The sequence below is a fragment of the Narcine bancroftii genome, chromosome 5 (genome assembly GCF_036971445.1).
Source record: "Narcine bancroftii isolate sNarBan1 chromosome 5, sNarBan1.hap1, whole genome shotgun sequence".
NCBI lineage: Eukaryota > Metazoa > Chordata > Chondrichthyes > Torpediniformes > Narcinidae > Narcine > Narcine bancroftii.
The window spans coordinates 41,985,530-42,004,654 of NC_091473.1; the positions used below are offsets into that span (position 1 = coordinate 41,985,530).

At 36.7% G+C, this 19,125-nt stretch overlaps 1 protein-coding gene across 5 annotated transcripts in view; it reads left to right on the forward strand.

Annotated features, from left to right (window-relative positions):
* Positions 1 to 17,417, forward strand: part of iars1 (isoleucyl-tRNA synthetase 1) — a 177,456-nt gene extending 160,039 nt beyond the window's left edge. For 4 of the 5 annotated variants that reach the window (XM_069937263.1, XM_069937264.1, XM_069937265.1 and 1 more), the window contains 3 exons: positions 2,597 to 2,743; positions 7,513 to 7,665; positions 13,564 to 17,417. In XM_069937263.1, the coding sequence (XP_069793364.1) occupies positions 2,597 to 2,743; positions 7,513 to 7,665; positions 13,564 to 13,646 (383 nt within the window). In that variant the 3' untranslated portion in view covers positions 13,647 to 17,417. The remainder of the gene's footprint in view (positions 1 to 2,596; positions 2,744 to 7,512; positions 7,666 to 13,563) is intronic. The other variant, XR_011357488.1, reaches the window with a different exon arrangement.
* The last annotated feature ends 1,708 nt before the right edge of the window (positions 17,418 to 19,125 follow it).

Below are 19,125 nucleotides of genomic sequence, written 5' to 3' on the forward strand. Positions count from 1 at the left end.
TTTGTTCAGTGATTTGTGTATTAATACAAAGACAGCAATAGATGAGAAAATTATAATTTTTTTCAATATATAAATTGCATTTTTGGTCATTATTTCCTTGGTTTAAAGTGATTTTACTGTGAATTTTTGAGCACTTGCAAGAACAGTAACCATAGTCACCACCACAACCTGAGAAATGTGTATTTTACAACAGTGCTGCGAAACATGGAACTGCTGTTGAAGTAGAATTTAAGGATGTGACGAATTTTCTCTGTGTTGTTCTTTAAGGAGAATTATTAGTAAAGATTGAGTCTGATTCTATCAAATACTGTTACCCTGGAATGTACTGCTACACTTGCTTGTTCGCACTTGAGCGGTGCAGTAATGTACACTATGAGAGGCATATTATTGATAATTTGAGGCTATCATAACAAAATCAGAATTCTGTTTCAGAAGTTTTTAATCCATTTGTTTTGCTTCCCCATTACATTCCTTTCAATTAGTGTTTTAAAAGATGTCAATTGGAAAACATACAAATGAATTAAACCTAGAAACATAGAAAACCTATGGCACAATATGGGCCCTTTGTCAAACATGTCCCTACCTTAGAAATTACTAGGCTTTCCCATAGCCCTCTGTTTTTGAAGTTCCATGTACCTATCCAAAAGTCTCTTAAAAGACCCGGTTGTATCAGTCTCCACCACCGTTGCTGGCAGCCCATTCCACACACCAACCACTCTCTGTATGTAAAAAAAAACCCAAAAAACAACTTACCCCTGACATCTCATCTATACCTACTCCCCAACAACTTAAACCTGTGTCCTCTTATGGCAACTATTTCAGCTCTGAGGGAAAAAACCTCACTATCCACTCGACCAATGCTTCTTATCATCTTATACACCTCAAAAGATCACCTCTCATCCTCTGTCATTCCAAGGAGAAAAGGCTGAGTTCACTCAACCTATTTTCATAAGCATGCTCCCTAATCCAGGCAACATCCTTAAAAAACTCCTCTGCACCCTTTATCTGGCTTCCACATCCTTTCATTAGTGATGCAACCAGAACTGAACACAGTATTCTAAGTGGGGTTTGATCAGGGTCCGAAATGGCAGCTCCTAAATTCAATTCCACGATTGAGCCATATGCCTTCTTAACCACAGAATCAACCTGCGCAGTTGCTTTGAGCGTTCTATGGACTTGGACCCCAAGATCTTTCTGCTCCTCTACACTGTCAATTGTCTTACCATTAATACTATGTTCTGCCATCATATTTGACCTACCAAAATGAACCACTTCACACTTACCTGGGTTGAACTCCATCTGCCACTTCTCAGCCCGATTTTGCATCAATATCCTGCTGTAACCTCTGACAGCCCTCCACACTACCCACAGCACTCCAACCTTTGTGTCATCAGCAAACTTACTAACCCATTCCTCCACTTCCTCATCTAGGTCATTTATAAAAGTCATGAAGAGTAAGGATCCCAATACAGAACCCTGAGGCACATCGCTGGTCACTGATCTCCATGCAGAATTTGACCCATCTACAACCACTCTTTGCCTTCTATGGGCAAGCCAGTTCCAGATCCACAAAGCAATGTCCTGTTGGATCATGCCTCCTTACTTTCTCAATAAACCTTGCATGGGGAACATTATCAAATACCTTCCTGAAATCCATATGCACTACATCTACTATTCTTCCTTCATCAATGTGTTTAGTCACATCCTTAAAAAATTCAATCAGGCTTGTAATGCACAACCTGCCCTTGACAAAATCATGCTGACTATTCCTAATCATATTATACCTCTCCAAATGTTAATAAATCCTGCCAATCAGCATCTTTCCATCAACTTACCGCTGGTCAATAATTTCCTGGGCGATCTCCACTCCCTTTCTTGAAAAAAAATGAACAACATTTGCATACCTCCGGAACCTCTCCCGTCCCCATTGATGATTCAAAGACCATTGCCAGAGGCTCAGCAATCTCTTCCTTCGCTTCCCACAGTGGGATATTAATAGGTTTTCAGACCTTAATTTACAATTTACATGCTAGAAAGTCATTAGAAATTACATTTGAGAAAGCTGCTGTGATGGGTTATATTATCTTTGATATTATATTTAAATATGTTTTTAAAAGAGTTAGATTGTGGGGGGTTTAGTGTGTGGGTCACTTCACAAAAGACAGTCCTTTGCAAAGACAATAAAAACTGCTTTGGAAAAGAAAATTCATAAATGTTAAATTCTGTGCACAGTAGAAGAATTGCCTGATACCGCTGAACTTGGAGGAGTGAGAAGTGAGATTGAACTGTAAATCAAAGAACTTTCCTGAACATATACACATTACGTACACGTGCGCTTAGAATTAGAAGAGGGTTGTTAAGTGAAGTTAATAGTGATAAGTTAAAGTTTGATCTTGTTTTCATGTTTAAAGATAATTAATAGCAACTTTTGTTTAAGTAACCATTTGTCTTGGTGAATTTCTATTGCTGCTGGGTTTTGGGGTCCTCTAGACTCATAACACTGCAAAATGGAAAAAAAATTCTGATCACTGCAATTTTTTGTATGAAGGCAAGTAAAAGTGTATCCTGGAATACTGATTTATTTCTTCTTTTATAGAACTAACAAGTGAGACTGATCTGATGAGCCTCAATGGAAAGACTCTGTATGTGACCACTGGAACTGTACCAGTAGAAGCAACAAAACAGTCTGATAATGTGCTCTGCAATTATGTCAACTTGCAGCTCGTGAATGCCAAACCTCAAGGTATGGCCAGAAATACCAATACATTTATTTTATGTAAATTGTTTTAATGTAATAATAACTAGTATGTTGAATTTTGCTGATATAAATTCTTGCATTTCCATATCCTGTTGTTGGTTGTGGAGGATTGGTGTCGATCCTCGATCCAGGTTCTGCGGTAAGCTCAAATCAGCAGTTTGCTCTCCTGAGGAATGAAGGGCTCAAACTTTTCTTTGACCATTTTCCTTTATTTGACTCCATAGAGGATCAAGGAGCTTTCCAAACATACAATTGAATGGGTTTCAATTCTCCAACACTATCTGACATTAACCAATCTCAGAACAGTCAACTCCTATCAAGCATTATCCATTCAGTAATTAAAAAAATAAATATTTTTGATTTTTTTTTTCCATAAATATACATAGCAAATCCTCCAATATCAAAGTGTGTATATATTCATCATGTATTAAACATTTTCTTACAAAAAAAAACAAACAAAACAACCTTTACCTCCCCCTCCCCTTTCACTATATAGACTCACCACCGTCAGGGCTCACATTTACATTGACCATAACGTTCGTTGATCAATATTTTGTTACTCAGGTTGATAGGCAGCAACACATTTTTACATAATGGTATTCTTAATGATATACCTGCTTTTTTCCCACTACATTTATGTATTTATTGCAATATTCTAATCATATGTATTAATACAGGGTTATCCGTCCTTTTTGTTGTTAACTTAGCATTCCATTTGTAAATAAGGACCTTTGTTGTCTCCTCTTTTATTGAATTCATTCCCATTTGGATCGAAGGTGGGTGACTCTTCTTCAAAGAGAATAATAAAAATCTTGCTTCGGCTGATAAATAGTACTTCTTAAAATCTGGAAGCCTAAGTCCTCCCAGTTTATAGTCCCATGTTAGCTTTTTAACAGGACAGACATTAAAAACAAACCTATCCTTGTATGTGAGGCACATACCCTTGAATAGAATGAATAGTCTCTTTCTAAGAGCTGCCTCCATATATCAATCAAATTTAAATCCTTCATAAATGATGGTGTCATTTTTGAAGCTTTTGCCATTTTTACTGATCTGACTGATTTATCCAATATTGGACCTAGAAATAGAAATTTAAATCTCTGACCAGTATATTTTGTCTTCATAATTTGGTGCATAAATATTCATTAAAGTCCATGATTCTGCATAAATTTTACAATGTTCCATTACAAATCTTCCACCTTGGTCAGTCATTGTCTTTATTCTTATTGGTATATTTTTCTTAATTAAAATTGCCATTCCTCTTGCTTTTGAGCCAAATTACTTGTCCCACCCATTCTCTTTTTAATTTAGCATGTCCGATTTAGTAAGATGTGTTTCTTGTAGAAAGACTATACCTGCCTTTAACTTTTTTAGGTGTGCCAAGGCCAGCTTCCTTTTCATCAGCCCGTTGATCTCATTAAAATGAAGACTAATAAATTTCTGCATTCTATCCATATCGATTTTCAAACAAATATTGTTTAACAATAAAATCTTTTAAATTGTTTAAATAATGCAGTGATCTTTCCCCTTTGAAAACACATACAATGTCCCTGCCCTGACGGTGATGTAAGCAGGAAACCCTGAAAAAAAGCCCATGGAATCCTTCGAGGAAGAAGAAACCCTCCCTTTAGTGTTATCTTTTATAGATACTCCTCTCCGGGTGCTATTTTCCCCCTTAGATCGGAGTCTCCACCCTGCTAGTGCTTTTCCCAAGATTTCTCTACTTACTGAGCTCTTCGTGAACATTTCAATAAAGTTTACTTTTCATCAATAAATACAAGACAGGTTTTTAAAAAATACAACTTTTACTTTGTCCCATTGTAAACATTCTTCACAGTCTTCCTCTTTGGCAACTTTAGCCTCTTCATAAACCTCACAGGAAGTCTTCCACCTCGTTCTTAGTCTTGAAAAATCACTGATTACCTTCTGGTACTTTGATCCTCAGAGTTGTAGGGTACATCATTAAATATTTCAAGTGTTTGGAATGCAATTGTCTTTTTACATCATCAAACTCCTTCCTTTGCTTAATCAAAGTAGGATTAAAATCTTTTTCATGGTTAATCTTGGGCAGGACATTATTTTGTTTAGAGTATTCATATGCTACTCCCAGAATTGTCTCCCATTCCCATTAACTCAAAATCATACCAAGACCAGTCATGGTTGCTGATTGCTGGCTCTCCTAGGTCTGGTGGTCCGGTGAACCCTTTCAGTATGTAATTTTTCTCTGAATTTGTCTTCTTCCAGCACTCGTGGGATCCATGTTTCAAAGAAGTTCACCAGATCTTTTCCCGCAATTCCTTCTTTCAGTCTGATAATTCGAACATTATTTCATCTGCTAAAATTGATTATTCAGGAATCTGATGGCAGTGGGGAAAAAAGCTTCTTATGTCATTGAATGCTCGTCTTTAGGCTCCTGTACCTTTTCCCCTATGGTGGTAGAGTTAAGAGGGCATGGCCTGGGTGGTGGGGGTCTTTGAGGATAGAGGCTGCCTTTTTAAGACACTACCTCATGTAGATGTCCTCGATGGAGTGAAGTCTTGTGCCTGTGATGTTGCAGGCTGAGTTAACAACCCTCTGGAGTTTATTCTTGTCCTGAGAGTTGGTGCCTCCATACCAGGCAGTGATGCAACCAGACAGAATGCTCTTCACGTACACCTGTAGAAGTCTATGAGAGTCTTCGATGATATACCGAACCTCCTCAGACACTTCACAAAGTATAGCTGCTGACAAGCCTTCTTTGTGGCTGCATCAACATGGAGGCTCCAGGACAGATCCTCAGAGACTTTGATACCTTAAATCTCTTGACCCTCTCCACTACTGAGCCCTCGATGAGGACCGAGTCATATTCCCCTGACTTCTTTCTGAAGGCCACAATCATCTCCTTAGTTTTGTTCGCGTTGAGCACAAGGTTGTTGTCGTTACACCATTCAACGAGATGATCTATCTCCCTCCTATAGGCTTCCTTCTGCCGACAACTGTGGTGTCATCGACAAACTTATACATAGCATTGGAATTGTGCCTGCTATACAGTCATGGGTGTATAATGAGTAGAGCGGCTACTCAGAGTTAACTCTGAGATGCAGTGGTAGTTACAAAAGAATTAAAGGAAGTGTTAAATTTCAACAGCAGTAAATATAATCTTTTCAATTTTTTTAAATTTTAAATTGACATTCCTTTGAGTATTTTCTATTATTGATTTTGGGATTTGACATCACTAGCAAGGCCAGCATTTGTCACTCGTCTCTAATTGCTCTTGATATAGTGGTGATGAACCATCACTTTGAACCTGTCCTTCATTGAAGGTACTTGAGCATTGTTACAGGGGAGGAAATTCATGGATTTAGATTAAGCAATAATGAAAAATGCGTTCTATATTTTCAGGATTGTATGTTACTTGGCAGAGGAACTGCAGGTGGTAGCATTTTCATGCATCTACTGTTCTTGTCCTCGATGGTAGAACTCATAGGTTTGGTATGGAGGTTTGGTAGGTGCACTTGCAGTTTCCTAGAAGAATAACTGCAATGTGCAGTGTAAATGATGGAAGATATAAAGGATCTGCTCGTCAATGGGTGTCAATCAAGTAGACTGTTTGTTCCTGGATGATTTTGAGATCCTTATGAGTGACTTGCACTGCTTTCTACTCACCTGGATTAGTGCATTCCATTACACTCCTGATTTGTGGTAAAAAGGCATTGGAGTGTCTGTCACTTGTCATAGAATACCCAGGCACTGATGAAATTTGTGTGATTTAATCCATTTGAATTACTGCCTAACGAAGATACCCAGATAATGCTCTTGTTGGAGCTGGTCATTGCCTGAAACTTGTAATAACAAATCCTACTTGCCATTTATCAGCCCATGCCTGAATGTTGTTTAAGTCTTACAGGATGGGCTGTTGCATGTCCTGAAGAGTTGCGAACAATGTGCAATCATCAAAAATTCCTACTTTTGGCCTTAAGATGGAAGAAAGATATTTGATGAATCAACTGAGGAACTACTCCATGAAACTCCTCTGCCCTTTACAAAGAGTCTTGAATGAAAACAGGGAATCTTTGTGGAAAAAGGACATAACAACTCAAAAATATAACTAAAATATTCCCCATTTTTTAAATAATAAGTTATGGACTTGTTCCACTATGAAGTCAATAGTTAATAAAATGCAGAATATGTTTTCTGCAACAAACTCTGACAGAAACTCAAATAGAGAAAGATAACAATTGACAGACTATATTGTTCACTGGAAATCAGGTTCAGAAATCTTATTGCCACAGCTGCAGTGTCATTGGAAATATTTTTAACAAAACATCACAAAAGGTCACCAACGGAAACAATTATATTCTTTCCAGAGATATATCCTGGCTTGCAGAATATTTTCAGTATTTTTGACATTTATTGCCTGTTTGGAAAATAAGTAAATTATGCACAACAGGGTTTTGTGGTTGAAATTGCCCCCAGTGAGATTGTTGTGATAGTTATTAATATAAAGGTCAGAATTACTACATTATTTTAGAAGAAGAAATCCAATGTCCTTTATTAAGCAACCAACATATCAGACCAGGGCTCTTGATAACTTATGCTCTGATTGCTTCAATGCATCACTTGAAATCAGAAGGTGTAAATAAGGTGGTGAAACTTTCCTTTGTAATGAAATAAGATGACAAATGCAGTTCATCGTATCTCTTAACTCTATATTGTGTGTAATTGAAATCTTAATTTCTCAACATTTTGCTAACAATTCTGCTGCTCTTTTATAGAGTGCCTGACAGGACCAGTTGGATCTATTTTGCTGGAGAACCCAGCTGGTCACACTGGGCTGACGTATCCTGGACTTCTTCATGAGGTGGCTAAAGTGTTTGGTCTCCGAAGCAAAAAACTAAGATTGTGCCTCGATGATGCCAAAGCAGAAGGTGTGTTCTGCAGTAATTAGGAGAACTGGAGCACAATTAAGAATTTTGATGGTTTGTTGTAGCCAGGCATAGTGATAATTGGCCCAGTGTTATCAGTTAAAGAACTCTAGTCCTTCAACTATTACATCTGCATTCCTCATTCTGATAAATTTGTAATTTAGAATGTTTTTGACTCCCTAAGGACTATTTGTATTTTTATGATGCCTGGAAGTTTCTGGAAAATCCCATTTCAACATATCCATTTCATATTTTTTTCACATCCTCTTGGCTAGCTATAACTCCGTTAAGTCTTAAGGGGCAAGAAATTATAATCCGTTGCCCCATCCTGTTTTTTTTAATGTTCTGGTTGCCATCGTCTGTGCACAGCAACAACAGTGGTTGGAGAAAAGATATGTTTTAGAGGATAGGGAGGTTCAATTCAAGAATCAGCAACTAAGGCAAGAAGCTGAAATCAGGAATCAGCAACTGAAGTTACAAACAGCTGGTGAAGAACAAAATAGATTATTGAATAGAGAAAAGGAAAGACTAGAGCTTGAGGAACAACGTACTATGAATATGGCCAAAGTTAGTTGAGATTGGGGTAAACACAATTAGCACAATGCTATGACAGTGCCACCAATCGAGTTGAAATCCGTGCTGTGTCGGTAAGGAGTTTCTCTCTTCTTCCAGTATCTGCATGGGTTTCCTCCAGGTGCTCCAGTTTCCTCCCATCCTTCAAAACATATGGGGGCTGTAGGTTCATTGCTTTATTTGGGGGGCACGGGCTCGTTGGCCAGAAGGATCTGTTACCGTACTGTATGTCTACATTTAAAATTTACTTAGAGAATGGCTTAGCCCTGCTTTGACAATACTTATCTAACATTATAAGAATACATATCATTCAGTATATACCCTAGTGTGAGATGCCATTTTCAACCATGACAGTGAGAAGCAGAAAAAAAAGACCAACCCGTTTTTCATAGCTTGAGAGGAAGTTACAAGAAATGCATGGGTGGCACTGTGGAACTGTTTTTTTTTAATGTTTTGCATCAATGACCACATCAGCGCTGTCTCCGCTCCATCCTCAACATTCATTGGAATGACTTCATCACCAACATCGAAGTACTCGAGCTGGCAGAGTCCGCAAGCATCGAATCCATGCTGCTGAAGACCCAACTGCGCTGGGTGGGTCACGTCTCCAGAATGGAGGACCATCGCCTTCCCAAGATCGTGTTCTATGGCGAGCTCTCCGCTGGCCACCGAGACAGAGGTGCACCAAAGAAGAGGTACAAGGACTGCTTAAAGAAATCTCTTGGTGCCTGCCACATTGACCACCGCCAGTGGGCTGATCTCGCATCTAACCATGCATCTTGGTGCCTCACAGTTCGGCGGGCAGCAACCTCCTTTGAAGAAGACCGCAGAGCCCACCTCACTGACAAAAGACAAAGGAGGAAAAACCCAACACCCAACCCCAACCAATCAATTTTCCCTTGCAATCGCTGCAACCCTGCCTGCCTGTCATACCCCTCCATAAATCTTCGTCCGCGAAGCCAAGCCAAAGAGAAAGATCAATTAATGTGATGAATTCCTGATCTCAACCATGTTGGTTTGGAAAGCACACCAGTTAATTTGAACTGAGATAAAAGCAGAGGACAAGCTAAGTCATGTGGGTAATAGACAAATTGTCGGTTTTCATAGATATTATAAACCATTTACGAAAACATTACTGAGTGTAGGATCATTGTAGATGATCATTAATAATTATGCAGAAATTGTCCCTGCACCCATTCGATATTTTAAATTTGCTCTCATACTGTCTGTACCTACTATTTGTGTCTTTTTTAGCACACCAATGCATTGGAATCAAGTCATTTTATTGAAAATAAACCAGAGATCAGAAATGTGTGGAATCCAACTTGTGATATTTCAGCATATGTTGGGTTTATCGCCCATCAAATAGAGCTCAGAGATGTGTAGTATCCAAATTATGCATGATGTACTTGTAATATTTGAGTGTATCATGGAAATGTGCAATTTATGAATAATTTAAAATCCTAACTATTTTATGAAGATCCAACTTCGTATTGTAGCTCTCTTTTCAATTTTAGCAGACATTTACAACAATAATATAACTAATCTTTTGTATCCTGCACAGTCTGGAGAAGAAGTGAAATCCATACAAATTAATATGTAATTGCATAAAATTGATAGAAATTCAATAAAAAATTACAATACCTGTAATTGTAGTTTGTGATTAGAAAGAATGCAAGGCCATTTCCCATTTGGAGTAGAAATTGTAAATTTTCTTCCCAGTTTCTCATATTATAGGATATCAAGTCCTCTACTGTTAAAGCATAAGGCTTGATATGCTATAAATGAGAATTAAAATAGTAAATATTCAGCAGATCATGTACTGTCCATGGAGAGAGAAATAGAGTTGACATGTCAACTACCTTTCCTTAGAATGAGAGAAACTTAGAAATTAAACATCTTTTAAGTTGCAACAAGGGTAAAGGAATATCTGTAGAGACCAAGAGAGAATGAATGATGCAAGTGGTGGTGAGTTTAGAGAGAGTGGTAAAGGCTTGTTTCACACAGCCAAATTTGTTTTCCACAAAGTCCTCTATAGTGAAAAGCCAAATGTAAATTAGTTAACCATTTTGGCAGAACATCTCTTTTCCATCCACATTTTTAGCCTTAAGTTTCCAATCACTTGTGACTTTATCATTCCATCCTACTTCCACTCTGGCTCACTATCTTTGGCTTCTAAATTTTCTGATGTTCATTGCAAACTTAAGGAACATATTCTGTATTGACACAAGGATGTTCCATCCTTTTTTAATATTATATTTTTGATTTTCAAAGACTCTCACAAATCCAAAACAATACAATCTTTCTCAACAATGATATATTACATTCAGAGTCCATTTCTGCCCACCCTCACCCTTCCCTCCCATACCCTAATACCACAGGAAAAGATTATGTAAATTAAATAAAGAATCAAAAATCTATAGTCACAGACCATTAAAGGAACCAAAGTAACACAAAATAAAATGAAAAAGATACAAAACAAGAGCATGTCATCTACACCATGACCCATTTCATTTATCTCAATCGTTCCACTGTTAGTACGGTTTTTACTCTTCTATTTAGAAGCAGTGTAATTATATCTGCGTACCTATATTGTTGCAGATAAGGCTGCCATACCCTAACGAATGTGTCATATTTCTCCTTAAATTGTTCGTGATTTTCTCCAGGGTAAAAGGATATTCCATCCTTGAGGATGCAATATTAGATTGCTAGAATTGGCTATTTCCATTTCAAGGTCACAAATTTAAACATGATAACTCCATATACAATGCCTGATCTTCCAAGTATTTCCAACATTTCCTTTTATTTCCAGTTTCCAATTTTATATCTGACACTTATGATTTTTTTGCCCCCTATTTTCTTCATTTCTCATTTGTCTTGTCTACATGCATCTTCTACAGTCAGATATGTTGCAATTGTCAAGCCATCCACACTCTCATCTGGTTTTGTATATTATTTTGCTTCAGTTTGGTTTGGTTTCCATCCTATTGCAGACATTTCCTTTGTTCTCTCCATCCCTCTGTAATTTATAACATTTTTGATTTCTATCTTTTTTGGTTATGATGAAGGTAATTGACTGTAAATGTTGCCACCCTTTCCTTTCCATCGATGCTGCCTGATTTGCTGAGTATTTGCAGTGTTTTCTTCTTGAGGAGAAGTTGCCATTTTGAATACAGTTTTAAAACCAATTACAGATCAAATTATAATTAAAACAATAGCATAATATGCTGATATTCAAAAAGGTTCATGTGCCAAAGCATCAAATGAGAACATGTAAAAAAAAATCAGTACATTCAATTAATCTTAATAGTTACCAAATAATGAAAATGTACTGTGAGTGTCATGCTTAAAATGAGAGCACAAGGTAAATGTAATTATTTGGAAAAATAGACATAATACAATAGCATAATTTAAACAAAATGTCATATCCATTGAAATGTTTATGAGTTCAGATCTATTAGGATAATTACAAGTGTGTCTAGAAGCCCACTGTGTTTAAGATGCTGTGCTTTGTTAGTCACTTTACTGGCCATGATGCAGTTCTGGCCAACTCATGTTTATATTAAAAAAAAGATGTGAAGCTCTGGAATGCCTTCAGTGCTGATGGCATGAGTTTTTTTTTCCTCAGTCAGCAAGTTGATTGTTCATTGTTTCTTATAGTGTCTTCAAAACTGCCTTGCATAAAACTTCCTTCAGTTATAGATGAGTATTTTACGTTCCAAGTATAACAATATATAATTTATTTGTGGTTGAAATGTCCCTGTTAATTGATGTTAAATCTGAGAATCCAGAAAAACCCTTGAATGATAATTCTTCCTGTTAATTTTCTACGATTATCTGAGTACAGTTTTAAAGTAAGTAGAAACTTTTTTTTGGTACAAATTCATTTGGGCATTGTGTTCTCAATCTGTATTAATTTTTGACCTGCAAAGCACAGGTGAATTTTTCAGTGCCTTTAGATAGGCCAATAAAGTGGGCTACCTACATCTATGGAGCTTTTTTTTAAACTCCAAAATGGGTCAAAGTCTATTGCAGGATCCTCATGAGGGTAGACTCAATTTCAAAGAAGAAAGCAATCACACCAAAAAAAAAAGATTCATTGCATTCAATTTGTTCATTTAGCTTATCAACAGTTTTTTAATATTGTCTAAGTGTCAAGACAAGATATATATAGTGTGAAATGAACAGAAACAAATTAAGATGGGACAAGCAATGGTGATGTATGGTGAAGGTGCTTCATTGAGACCTGATAAGAAAGTCAAAGAATTAGAATGACATGAAGCATACTTCTTAAATTTAAATTTAGACTTACAGCTCTGTAACATGCTTCTTTCTGCCCATGAACCTGTTTCCCACCCCCCCCACAAATGCACAAATCAATGTACAACACCTGTACATTTTTGAAGGGTGGGAGGATACTGGAACACTCGGAGGAAACCCACAAAGGCACAGGAGAATGTACAAACTAGACAGCTCCGGATTGAAACCCGGGTCGTTGGAGCTGTAATAGCGTTGCACTATCCACTGCACCAATTGTGTCGCTTCATTTTCACAGTACACCTAAAATTTTGATCAGTTAAATTTCTCATTAAAATTGAATTGCTAAAACAAATTAATTGCATAAGATTCATCCATGTATATAGAATAACATTAGTTTCAAAGGCTTGTAGCTTCAATTGCTTTTAAGGATTAAACTTACCAAAGGCAACATTTCTGCAGGCTTTTATGCAAATATTCTTTATGATTTTTTTAATGTTCTCTTGTCCAATGTATCAATGTAAAAATATTGTTTTTAAAATATTGGAATTGATATTGAATATTTATAACTTCAGTGCTTAAGTAAAAAACAGAAATGGTCAACAGGTTAGGCAGCGGTAACAGAGCTAACATTTCATGTTGATGGCTTTTAATTCATGTTACTGTGTTATTTCAATTTTTGTACCTTTACTCCTGCAATTGAATATTTATAAGAAAGTGACAAATTTGTTTGCTCAATAAATCAAATAGCTATTCCAGAGCACTTCACTAGATGGTATTCTTTTGCCAAAGCATTATATGGAATTAGGGTATTTTGACTTGGGTTGATGGTTCTTGGAAAATTTGAAGTGAATTACAGTAAATCAGCATTTTGGATGGCTGTTTGGAAGTTAATTGTCTTCTGTAATTTGGCTTTTATTCATGCGAATTTAACTCAGATTTTGATTGTTTATGATATAAACAATTGTATGTCTTCCTGGTAGATTATTTGGATGTATGACTTTAAGTTTATTTACGCGAACAATAATGTTCTTATGAAAAACTTACTCATTATCTTTTATCTTTCCTCAGGAATTACAAATGACACTTCTTTGAAAATGTTGAACATGAAGACCATTTATGTTCATGTTTTGGCGGGAACAGCTGAATCCTAAGATCTAAACAGATATTTAATCTTGTGTCACTGCATTTTAGCCAGCTTCTGGGGTTAATGAATTAAAATCATATCTGGATTTAATTATTTCACATGTTTATAGTATTACTTGATTGAACATCACTGCACTTACAGGAACTGTTTCATAAAATTATTGAACACTTATTTCACAGTTTTAGTTGGTTTAATTTAGGATTAATTTTCCTTTTAAACCCAGCTCATACTAATCTGTAGTTCAGCACAATACATTGAGAGAAGTGAATGTAAGAGATGTCTCAAGATTCCAACTTCAACAATCCTGTGGTATTGAGTTGCTGGGCAAAGGCCAGACAGATTCCCACAGAGGGAAAGTAAAAGAAATATTCCTGGATTATTAATGCATCTAACATGATTTTTGTTCGTGCTCTGTTTTAGTTGGTTTATGGAAGACAAAATAGAGAGACTGAAGTCTCACCAACTTGACTTTACTTAATATATCAGATTAAAATTTACTTGCCATTCAAAAAGGACCCAAATCTGAAGTAAGTGTTTGACAATCTTTCTCATTGCTACTGTCAACCCTGCAGTTTTGTAGTTTATTGCATTGAAGGAAAAGCACAATTTCCCCAAGATTTAATTTTTGTATTGTGGTTCATTAAACAGCACAGATCATCCCATGCAGATGTACTTATTTTCAGTGGTTCAATTAAAAACATCTTTTGAAAGATACCATCAGTTTGTTTATGACACTGCCAAAAGAGAATATAATTGAATTTACACATCATCCTTGTTTAGATCCTTTGACCAGGTTTGGAAGAAAAACAGTTGGTAGCTGCATGAACTTTTTTTGTCCTCCACAGTGCAAACTTTAGAAAACAAAAATGCTGCCAGAATGAAAATAATTAACTTTTAGGATCCAAAATTGATGTGAGGAGATAATATCTAATAAATCAATTCAATAAACAATTATCATCCCATAATTTACATGCTGGGCTTCCTTGTATTATTCATTCCCGATTATATTTATATTCATATTGCATTAATCTCTGTATGGTTTAACCTTTGAATTTCAACATTAAAAAGTCTGGAAATAACTTTTACACCTTTGTTCTTTCAAAATGTCTTTGTAAAGATTAAAATGTTGCAAGTGATATTTCTATAATTTCCAAAGCCATGTGACAAATATAAATGTATGGCTAAATTCATTCTTGAAACTATGCAATGCAATTTATCACAAATGACCATGGTTTGGGTTCTTAAAACATACAGCTGATAATGTGCATTTGGAAATTGTTGTTTTGTTTTATTTTACAGTTCCACATGTGCCTCGCAATTCTACAAGAGATTTGTAAAATCTCGTGGCGTCTATAATAAATATGTTACTGCTCGTAGCCCATTAGGAATGTAAGTGATCTTGGGCTCCCATTCTGAAAATTTATCTAAAATTGTTTCTTGATAAATGAAGTCAAGTTTAAATAAAGATAATGTTGTAATGTATTGACAACTTTAATGACCTATTGTAGCAAACAAAGACACAGTTATCGGTGTGAGTCAGTTTAACTTATTTTACTTGAACTCCCATGTAAGCATATAAGCATAACCCCCCCCATGATACTTTGCTTCTCCAAGGGACCATTGTGATGTCAGTTCTCAGCCCTGCGCGAGCCTGCACCTCCGTGATCCGGTTCGCTTGCGGATCAGCACAACCCGCTACACTATAATTATTTTGGTGCTTTATAAGAATAAAATTGATTGTTCTTGTAGATAATATATACCACAAAATAACTTGACAGTCTCAACAATGTACACTATGAATGAGATATTTGCCAAAAGTATGACAATTAGGAATTTTTTCCCGAATTTGTTTTTGAAAATTCAGGAAGTCAATGAGAAAGGCGGCAGTAATCCTCATGTAGATTATGTCCTCCACATCAAATAATTTACTAATGTAAGTAAGCATAACAATTTGTACATTTATGGTCCAGAATCTCCTCTGATATATGATCCTTGATAGTATTTTTTTATTTGTAAATTGGCTTACGATACATTGCTGGTTTAACGTCAGTGTTGTGGGAATTCCAAAAAATAGCCACAAAAACATGGATTGTTTAACAAAGGAGAGCCAACATGAATTTGTCAAAAACAAATTATTTATGACCAACTTGATAGAAACTTTGGAAGTTAGCATACATTATCTGTTAAATTTGCAGAGATAAAACTGTGTGCGTGCATGTGTCAGTGATCTTGTCTTCCAGACATTCACTACCATTTTGAGAGAAGTCAACCCCATATATGTTAGCTTTAAATGTTTGTTCCCTAATCTTTCAAGTATGTTCTCTCATTTGATACACTTCCATTGGTGAAAACATCACCTACCCATGCATTGTCCCCTCAGGATATTGTATGTTTCTGAGATCAACCCTCACTCTTCCAAACTCCAAACAGATATTGATCTAATGTGTTTTGCTGCTGGTCATAAGACAAATCTCTCACCTCAGAAATTAGCCTAATGGTCAGACCATTGAGTGCAAGAGATGGGACATCATTGTAATGCTGTTCAAGATATTGCTGAGATTTCATATGGCATATTGTGAATAGTTCTGCTTGCTTTACTATGAGAAGAATGTGAATAAGATATAGAGGGGACTAACAAGGTTCAAAATAATGCTGTTATGACAAGAGTGCTTGAGATGCAAGGAGAGACTGGAAAGGCTCAAACTGCTTTCCTTGGAGGAGACTGATTCACCAGGATGTTGCCAGGACTAAAGAACTGGAATGTAGCAGGCAGAGTGGTGACTTTACAGAGAGGAGAACGATTCAAACAGGTCCTTAAAGCATGTTTTTCCACTTGAAGGGTGGTGAGTATATAGAAAGAGAACTGGTAGAGGCAGGTTCAATAACAATATTTTAAAGACACTTGGATAGCTACATGGTTAGGAAAGGTTGAGGGGGATAGGCTCTAAATGCAGTCAAACAGGACAATTTCAGGTCAACACCAAGATTGGCGATCAAGTTGGGCCGAAGTACCTGTTTCTTTGCTACATAACTTTGATCCTAGTTAAATTGTCTAGATTCTTACCAAAGTGCATAAGATCTTCTCACATTAAATTCCAATTGACAATTTTTTCCCACACTCTCACTTTATCTGTGTTCTGATGCAGAGTATTATAACACATTCTCCTATCTGTTTTCATGTCACTGGCAAAATTGGATATCTTCTAGTAGGCAATCTCCAGTAGGTCTTTAATACAAATCATAGATATAATGTTTTGGACTTGGAAGTGTAATAAACAGTGAGGAAGTAGTTCAAGTTCAACTTAGTGTGTCTGGCTCCATCATTGTGTGGTATGGTAGCTGCAAAGTATTATTCTAGAGGCATATAAAAGGATCATTAAATCAGCCCAGAGGATCACTAGGGTTTCCCTTTCCTCTACAGACAGCATTTACTGGGAATGTTGTCTAAATGTGGTTTAAGGAATTATCGAAGGCCGTTTCCATCCTGTGCACAGCATATTCAACCCACTCCCATTAAGAAGGAGGTACAGGAGTATCAAAATCAGGTCTGCCAGGCTGGGGAATTGCTTCTTCCCACAGGCTGTGAGCCTGATGAACAGTATCCTGTAACTGAATATCATACCAATTTTTTATAGATATATTTATTTTGATTATTTATGTGATCATTTTGCAGAATGTATTGTGTGTTTTTGTGCATGCACCATGATCTGCAGAGACACTGTTTCGTCTGGTTGTATGTGAACAATCAGATGATAATAAACTTGAAGTACACAAGAAACAGCATGAGTAGTCATTAGTTCCTTCAAGCCTGCTTTACCATTTAATATTATCTGCACTGGCTTCAATTCCATTTCTCTAATGTCCCACAATTAAATAATTTCTCAAATATTTATCCACTTCTGTTGTAAATGCTTCCAAAGATCCAGCTTCTCTCACCTAGGGAACTCCAGAGATTCAAAACCCTCTGTGAGTAGAAATGTCCATGTGTCTCAGTTTTAAATGACCAGCTCCTAGTGGTTATGTCCCCTTGTTGGAAATTCTCTGAAGAAGATGGAGAACTGCAGTGTAATGGAACAATACTTGATAATCAAATTCAATGCAGAAAAGTTTAAAGTGATGCATTTTGGAGGCTTTAATAATTAAAGCCAATCTGTAAGTTTTAAATAGAGGATTCAACTGAAGACCTCTGTGTTTCTGCACAAATCTTTGGAAATGATAGAACAGATTGGCATAGTATTTGGTAAAACATTGAGGATCCTGATTTTTCTCAATAGAGGTACAAAATAACAAAGCAAGAAAGCTATTCTAAACATAAAATAAACACAAAATTGCCCTGGCTGGAATATTCTTTCCAATTCTGGGCACTGCCCCTTGGAAAGAATTTGGGTGGGGGGGGGGGGGGGTGGGGGTTGTCACAAGGGATGTACTGTACTAATTTAATTCTCAGAAGAATGGATTACTGATTTTTAAAAAAACTTTTTAAATGTAGACATACACAGCAAGGTAACAGGGCCTCCAGCCCACAAACCTGTGCTTCTCAAATTCCCCAATTAACCTATAATCCCTGTACATTTTGAAAGGTGGGAGTGGGGGGGGGGGGGGGTGGGAAGATCACTGCTGCAGACTGAATGACCTGGGTTTCCATGTTAAACTGTGGTCTTAGACTATTATGGATTGATGAAGACATAAAAGCCATAAGTCATTTCACTTCTAAAGTATTTCATTCATGTTATCAATCTTCTTTCAAACGTTTCACATACCAAAAACAAATGGTTATTTTGTTTCATGAACTCCCTCCACGTTGAATATTAATTATCTTGTTATGGATTAGAAGCCATGAGGAGGAAAAATTGGCATTGTGTCAGTCAGGAGCATGTTATAATAATGCCTTGGAGGACAGATCAAAGGCTTCATTTTAGTTGACCATATAAGCTCACTTCAAGTGAGCTTCAGACTTGATTGGGGTTTCTGGCTGCACTCCTTTTGTCAGGATATTCAAGTATGTTGGCTAGCCTAGTTGCCAAACCTATAAGCAGACAGAAACATGATTGATGAAGGAGACATGAGGTGAACAAGTGTGGAGAGGCAAAGGCAAGAATTGTGTGCAGTTTTGACGTTGACTCCAAAGTGGGGGGGGGGTGGGGGGTGGGGGGGGGAGTCAGCAATTCATAGTGTTACGGAGCTGTAGAAATAGATATACAAAGTCTTGTAGTGAAAGGATCAATTTTTCTTTTATCTGGCCATTTTGGACATGTGATAATTTTCAAAAGTTCGATGGGCACAATATCCAAACTAGCTCCCTCATATACTCAAAGTGCATATCATCCAAAATACAGAAATGATGCGATTCAATTTTTTCCACACTTGACTGAAGATAATCCTCATTTGTCTATTGCTTCCAGATGCATTGTATTCGAAGGCATGTAACATTTTGTTTGTCCTTGTGATTAGAAAGTTGTAATAATCTCCAAATTCAGAAGCTCATA